At 36.7% G+C, this 6628-nt stretch overlaps 1 protein-coding gene across 6 annotated transcripts; it reads left to right on the top strand.

Annotated features, from left to right (window-relative positions):
* LOC114356678 (uncharacterized) lies at window positions 1–2643 on the top strand. Of its 6 annotated transcripts, none has more exons than XM_028309987.1 (11): window positions 2–247; window positions 366–431; window positions 513–608; window positions 685–811; window positions 943–1034; window positions 1141–1266; window positions 1354–1419; window positions 1508–1570; window positions 1661–1750; window positions 1864–2086; window positions 2170–2643. In XM_028309987.1, exons 1-10 carry the CDS (start codon window positions 233–235, stop codon window positions 2065–2067), a joined length of 945 nt encoding a protein of 314 aa, XP_028165788.1. In that variant the 5' UTR covers window positions 2–232; the 3' UTR covers window positions 2068–2086; window positions 2170–2643. The 6 variants fall into 6 exon arrangements, with proteins under 6 accessions (XP_028165789.1, XP_028165788.1, XP_028165790.1 ...); XM_028309989.1 differs by having other exon boundaries at window positions 2–431; window positions 1864–1927; window positions 2015–2086; XM_028309985.1 differs by having other exon boundaries at window positions 2–431.
* Window positions 2644–6628: the final 3985 nt, after the last annotated feature.

Genomic DNA, 6628 nt, shown 5'->3' with positions numbered 1-6628 from the left:
TACACAAAATTCTACGTGCTCGGCGACTGGACCTAATGCATAAAACTGCCCTGCTCCACGCTCGCCGTCGTTAGACATGCGCCCGCCCACAACAAGCGGGGGGCGGGGGTGCGCGGACGCACTTACCTAAGGCGGCTCCCGCTCCAGCCTTCTTCAGTCGTTCTTTGGTATCGATCAGAACCACTGTGTCCTGTGCGCAATTTTGTAATCACGAGTTTTCAAAACCGTCGCAATGGAATTGGAAAATGTAAGTTTGGATCACTTAAAACAGGGGTTATTAAAGGCGAACTTATTTCACTTGACCAGACATTTTGTTGAGACTAAGGTAACGTTTTATGTTTTATCTTATTGAATTTATCTTTCAGATGCACAACCTGCCTCTGAGACAGCGTGGTCGGCCTCGCGGGCACAACCGCGCTCGTCTCTCGAAAGTAAGTGATCATTGCGAGTGTGTACGTACAATCTTCATTTAAACGATGTGTAACATTAATTTTCTTTCTCGTGTTATTTAGGAGCAGCAGAAGGAGCGCAACAAGTATTACGAACAACTGAGACGCAAAGAAATCAAGGAAAGGTGGACGGAGCTTGTCCAACTGATAAACCCTGAAGTAAGCACACAGTACACAAGGGCATTCATATTTTAATCCTTTTGTATACTTAACTAACAGTTTTCTTATTTTTCAGAAGGTGCACCAGCCAAAAAGCGACAAGGAAGTTGCGATCTACATAGCGGACTTGGAAGACGACGCCTCAGATGCGGAGAAAGAAGCGGAACAACTGCGCGCTGACAACGCAAAGCTGCGCAAAAAGTGTAAGTCTTATAAACACCGTTTACTTTACTTTTGTTTTAAAATTTTATTAGGTATTACATTAATAGCTTACGATGAGAATTAGTATTGAGTATCATACATAATGCATAACGTGTGGTGTGTTTGTTTGTAGTGCGGAGGCTGCAGGCATCCCTCAGGAGGCAGGAGTCTCCTCCCAGGAAGCGGGCGGCGCCGGCGGGCGGCCGCGAGTGCGCACCTCAAAGCGTAAGTTTGTTTGAAATTCAAAACCAAGTTATATTTTATGTTCTGTTACAAGTATTACTTACAAGTGAATTGTTACTTTATTTTAATAATCTGTTTTTTTTTTCAGTTTGTTGATCAACTGCTTCATGTAGAGGAGAGTGAAGCAATGGATGTTGATCTGAGCGCTTTTGAAGTTGTTGCCGAGGAATCAATACCTTTCTCCGGCGCTATGGATGTCCTACCCAGTGAGATTGTAAGTTTCACGATTTCGATCTCATCATAGCAGTACTATTGTTTTTTATACTTATAATTGTTCTGACAAATGAATTTTTGTGTTTAGATCCTCGGCGTTCTTCCATCAAAAGAGAAGATGGAGGAGTGTAACGAAGTTTCTCTAAACAATCCTGTAAGTTTATTTTTCTACAAAACGCACTGTAAATTATTGTCTTCGATTTGATAAGTGTTCTAACAATGCGATTTCTTTTTCCTTCCAGATCACCGACGCAGTAGTGGTACCCGCGGAGCAACATGATTCCGGTGTTGACTCTCCCCCAGGAGTAAGTTTTATTAAAATCATCGTCGTCAGACATTTTATTTTTTTTCTAGATTGTGATTGTATTTTCTAACCCTATTTATAATATCCACAGAATCTCCTTGACCTGCTTCCTGTGTACCCGGAAGAGGATGCGCTTTTGGAGACCATAGCGGCCATGGACATACCAGATCCGCTGGATATTGTAAGTATCTATTTGGGACTTCGCTGAAGCATTAAGTTTATAATGTAGTTTTTATAAAACTGACACGGATTTGTTGATAATATTCTTCTAACATTTGTTTTCTTTGCCCACAGGACGTGAATCCCTCAGGATTCCTTCTGCCTCCACCAGCGACCCACCAGCTTCCCGACGTCACGAGTAAGTCAATCGTCTTCCTTGAGCAGTGCGATCACCAGCAAGTCAAGTTCATCACCGGGTTGTCTAACGCGCGCCGCTTGTCCACAGGTGAGGGGCTGGCGGAGGTGGACCGGTTGGTGGCGCTATTCTTCAACAGTTGACAGCTGTGAGCCGGAATTGGTAAGGACTTGTTTTTATGGCAAAATTAGATTAATTTTTTATGTCTTTGCTTTCTTCTAATCGTGTGTTTGTTCTTGTTTCAGTTGAGGACAATTTGAATTAAATTCACTCCAAGGAGCATCGGCCTCGGGAGATTTTAGGTTAATTTGCATGTTAGTGTTAAGTATTAAATAGTAGTTTGTAAAATTCTTGTAATTAGTTGCCATTTTAATGTTTTTAGTGTAATTTGTTATCGTTGAATGTTTATTTTATAATATACTTTTGTCTATAATACATTTTTGATTTTTATTTGTCCACAAAAGCCGTAACAAACATTTTATGCATTACTGCACATTGTAAATGTTTAGAACATATATTTTTAATAAAAAAATAGTAGATTTGGAATACTACCAAAAGTAACGCGATAGCTGCTACACAATCGCTGATTCGTAGCGTGAATATAAGTCAACAACACCTACGCCCTCATATAAAAGGCAAATGATTTATAAGTGTCGAAGGGATCGTATTATAACGTTTCCTCTCGATATCCAGTTCCTGATTAAACGCTTTGAGATAACTCTCTCATCGCTCTTGATATAAAGGACGACGGAAAACGACATATTTTCGGCACTGAACGTTGAAATTTTCATTCTTTGTTTTGAATAAAAAAATGATTGGCTTTATTAGTGTCACTATTTTTAACGAAAACATTCCTGATAAATAAATGAATGTAAGGTAAAAATAAATTCAAATCGACGTCAAAGTTGTACCAGAGGGAAGCCAGGAGGAATCTACTATCTAGCCGTACCGTGCCGTGACAACTAAAGTTCCGGATTAGGCAGAGGCTAACTAAATGAAAGATAACGACAGGTTGAAAATATTAGTTTTGCCCGACCGAGTCGTCACTTTGAGCAATCACAATCACGGGAAACAAAATGTATGTCTTGTGAACTGTAACACTCGGCTGCTACGAAAATAACTCTGTAGCAACTGATATGACGCTACGAAGAATCGTAGCATAGCTCCGTAGCAACTTCAGCAGTATTAATATTTGACGTACTATGAATATTTTTGTTTCTCTGATGGCTAGGTTCATGAATAGCTATCGCATTGGTAAGCATGTATTCACATGCCAGAAGGCTTAGCATGCGCGTCGATTTTACGCAATACAAGTAAACTCACATTAATATTTGTCACCGAACATCATTGTTAAGATTTTGTCACGGCGCGCATTCTAGCCCGGCGTTTGTTTTGTTTGTTGGTAAGCCAGTGTTACTAGTCATTAACTGAATAGTGCAATTATGCAATAAGTTTAAAAAATATTGTCATTAGAATTCACGTGATGAACCTTCTTAGGCTAAGTACCTTTTCCAAAACATCATTAGCCTAACCCGTTTGTCATTAACCATAATTACCTACTTTCTACTTCTAAAATGACTAATGTAATTGCAAAAAATATCGACTCACTTTGTCAGGAGAATTTCTGTCTTATTCATTTCATTCCTAAATTTTGGCATCACTCAGTTTATTATGAAGCAAACTTTTCATAGTATGTTCGTTCAAGCATCAACAATTTTTTGTGCTTTTCTAAATATGACAATGATAGAAAATTACAAACTACACATGAATAATAAACTAGGTATAGTACCTTTCATATTGATGCCAAACTTATTTATGGGTACCTACCAAACAAAATAAATCAATTAAATAACATAATAACTGTTCTACAGAACTAAGCCTACATTAAAAAACATTTTCGACGTCAAATGTCCATCATAAATCATCAAATAAATAATTCATCAAATAAATAATATTAATTAATAAATATCCTTGGACATTTTACACTGCGCCGCTAACCCCAAATTAAGCAAAGCTTGTGCTATGGGTACTAGACAACGGATATAAAAATACATAAATACTTTTTTTTATTTAAATATTAAGCTAGCGACACTAGAAACAATAGTTTTGAACTGTTGAGTGTGATGTACAGGTAAAAAACTGCTCCGATTGGTGAAGTAATAAAAGTTACTTTTTCTATTCCTAAACATCCAGGCACACATAAAGGGTGTATCATAAATTATAATATTAACTTCGTGTTGAAGCTCACTTTTAAGACTTATTTTTAAAAAGTTGTTGAATGATAATCGATGTTTGCAAAAATACTCAATGGCAAGGTGTCATTGTGAAGAAACAATACGCCCGCAGATATTAGCACTAAAGTGTAGCGGGTGCGTTGGTGTGCATTGTCTCAAAATGGATAAGAAAGGGAGGCCAATATCGCTGACCCATGCACCTTTTATGATTACATTGTTTATGCTTATCACACGTTTTATAGAGTAACATTTGAAATACTTTTCTTTGTAGTACCGACAAATTTTGGAGTTTCACTACTGTGAGTGCAACTGTCCAAAGTTCCAAACACAATACACCTGGGAAGTGTCCATGTTTTTATTTTTGATAGCGTTGCTAATTTATGTTTTAAAAGTTGTCAAGAAAAACAATAATCCATAAATCTCAAGAAACAGAGGTGTTCGTCTTATTCATAAGCCTTGTGGACTATTAACAGTCAGGTCTAACGTAATTAATTTCGTAGCAATTGATTTGAAATTAAAGATATCATAAAATAAAGTTAGAAATGCTCTGAAAACTAATATTTTATTCAAACTGAAACAAACCTACTCAAGGATTGTTAATAATTGCCGGTTCCATAAGCAGTATCCTACTAAGTGGAAATTGGTTTGTTATGTCTTTCTGTAAGCTAATATGACAAATACTTACACTATCAACAAAATAGTGCAATTTTCTAACACATCATTAGTTTATCATGTCATTAGTATCAAGGTAACTTAAACTTTCACACTAAGTACCTACTCAGTGTCAAAGTTTAAGTTAATTGGGTGGCTAATGATATCTTACAATAAGTACCTACCTATTATACCAAATTAAGAATGTTTCGTGTCAAACAAAGTGACGATAATAATTATTATTTAAAAAATTAAATGGACCAGAATGATCAAAGTATTATTAGCAATAGTACTCGTACTTACAAGCATTTCAGTCTCATGTACCTACTCGTATATTATTCCAAAGCAACGGTTTATTGAAACCGAAACCATCATTTTCCGCAATTTTACCAAATAATCTTAATGCAAGATGGCAAGAGCATCTTTACAACATCGCATTATTAGGAAGGTAAACATTTAAAATTTTAAAATCTATCTAAGTATACTAATATTATAAATGCGAAAGTAACTCTGTCTTGCTTTAACGCCTAAACCACGAAACCAATTTTGATGAAATTTGGCATAGAATACGAGAGAAGTTAGGCTTACTGGTAGATGTTGTTCGGCCTAATTCCGGTACCACAAATGACGGAAATAATTGCCTTGTCTGACAAGAATCGCCAAATATTTTCAGAAATTTAAGACCTTGATCAGTAGCTTCTGGACGATTTACACGTTATTTTAATTGTTATGTCCAGTGGGCTATCAATCGATGGTGACAAATTTGACGATTTTTGTAAACGGGTGGCATTCCAATGTGTAGAAAGTTACGATAGGCATCCAATGACTGTCTCTTTGCATAAAATATTTATACATGGGGCGGCAATAATAAACTCAACATCACTTCCTATTGGAATGCTCACAGAACAAGCATCGGAGTCTAGAAATAAATTTTGAAGAAGCGATCGCGAGCATCACAGTCGAAAAATGGATAGGGTGGAAACGATGACTGATTTATTCCATAGGGCTTTAGAGTCATCTGACCCTGTAATTTCGCAAAAACAACTTCTCTAACGACAAAAGAAACAATGTAGGATTCCTTTGCCTGTAGCCGCAATCGCGTTGTTAAAAGCTGTTCCTAATCTGGACTCACTGGAAGAGCTAATCAGTTTTAATGAAATTGAGAGTTACGATTACGATCCAGACGAATGTTTTATGCTCCAAAACGAAGAAAACATTTCGTAAAGAGTGAGGTAGTATTTCGAGGTGCTTTTAGAAACAGTAGCGCATTGGTATCGATATTAAAGTTAAACAACCAACGCCGCGGTTGTAACCATTTCAATATTGGGTGACCATTTCAACTATATTTAGTGACATTTATCACTTATTTATTTTATTTATTTATTATTTTGTATCTCTATTAGTTACTTTGGTAGAAGTACCTTATTTATCATTCTGTAGCAATACTGCAAGGTTTGTGTAAACAATATTTAAAGTTGTTTACCCTTTAAGACGAAACCATTTTTTTCTGCCAAACAATTATTATTGAAAGAATTCTTAGATTAGATTAAATAAGTATTAAAATAAACTGCATAGTAAAGAAACTAACGACTAGGAAGAACCATTTTAAATAGGAATCGAAAATTTCTATTCAGCTTGTAACGTAAAAACATAGGTACAGGTAAGAAAAAATTCCGCGATATTAAATGATTTCATACTATGCTTAATTAGGTACCCTTTCTCGGGTGCGCGGGCGCAGGTACTTAAGGCGGCTCCCGCGCCAGCCTTCTTCAGTCGCCTTTTGGTGTGGATTAGAACCACCGTGTCCTGTGAGCCGAGT

The sequence above is a fragment of the Ostrinia furnacalis genome, unplaced genomic scaffold, assembly GCF_004193835.3.
Source record: "Ostrinia furnacalis isolate ACB-3 unplaced genomic scaffold, ASM419383v2 OfSCF2856, whole genome shotgun sequence".
NCBI classification, from domain to species: domain Eukaryota; kingdom Metazoa; phylum Arthropoda; class Insecta; order Lepidoptera; family Crambidae; genus Ostrinia; species Ostrinia furnacalis.
The sequence above is the reverse complement of the archived record's forward strand: the minus strand, read 5'-3'. Positions and strand labels throughout refer to the sequence as shown.